Here is a 629-nt window from a genome sequence, read left to right on the forward strand (position 1 = left end):
TTTGTGCAACTCACATTCGTTTAGTCACTCTCTTTGTGTCTTTATTTTTTCAGTTGGAGCGACAATGTCTTGACCTTCATAGCGAACACAAGGTGAGTCGACTGGAGAATGTTAAGCTCAAAATGACCAACGAGGAGCTGTCTTGTGAACTTGAGCACACCTGCCAGGAGCTAGTATTGGCTCAGGAGCAGCTGGGCATTCTGCAGGAGCAGGCCTCTCGACTACAGCAGGAAAGAGAGATGTTAGTCTGTGCATTTATTACATACACACTCAGATCCCACCAGTGTCTAGTGTTTCTCATAAACACAAATACTTTTTCCCCTCACAGGGAGATGTACAGAATCACAGAAGGCTTGCAGAGAGAAAAACAGAGCTTGATGAAACAGTTGGATCTACTCAGGTGAGCTTAGTATATGCTCACATATGCTGTAGATAAAGACAAACAACAAAAATCTTATATCAAATGTTGTTCTTTCAGAGAAATGAATAAACATCTACGAGATGAGCGAGACATTAACTTTCTGGTAAGTTTACCAATTTTAAATTATTTATGATCATATTTTCCATTTCTAAAATGATGTGGAAAATATAGCCTTTTTTATTTTGTGTTGTTGTTTTTAAAAAAAAAA

The 629-nt window shown here is 38.0% G+C and overlaps 1 protein-coding gene across 1 annotated transcript; it reads left to right on the forward strand.

Moving 5' to 3' along the window:
* Positions 1-53: 53 nt before the first annotated feature.
* Positions 54-554, forward strand: LOC107578390 (EF-hand calcium-binding domain-containing protein 4B-like; the record flags this gene model as incomplete). Its single annotated transcript, XM_016264350.1, has 3 exons — positions 54-241; positions 329-400; positions 479-554. Coding segments are annotated over 3 exons (336 nt in total), but the record flags the coding sequence as incomplete, so codon positions are not given.
* Positions 555-629: the final 75 nt, after the last annotated feature.

Source organism: Sinocyclocheilus grahami, unplaced genomic scaffold, assembly GCF_001515645.1.
Source record: "Sinocyclocheilus grahami isolate Dianchi unplaced genomic scaffold, SAMN03320097.WGS_v1.1 scaffold10011.1, whole genome shotgun sequence".
Taxonomy (NCBI): domain Eukaryota; kingdom Metazoa; phylum Chordata; class Actinopteri; order Cypriniformes; family Cyprinidae; genus Sinocyclocheilus; species Sinocyclocheilus grahami.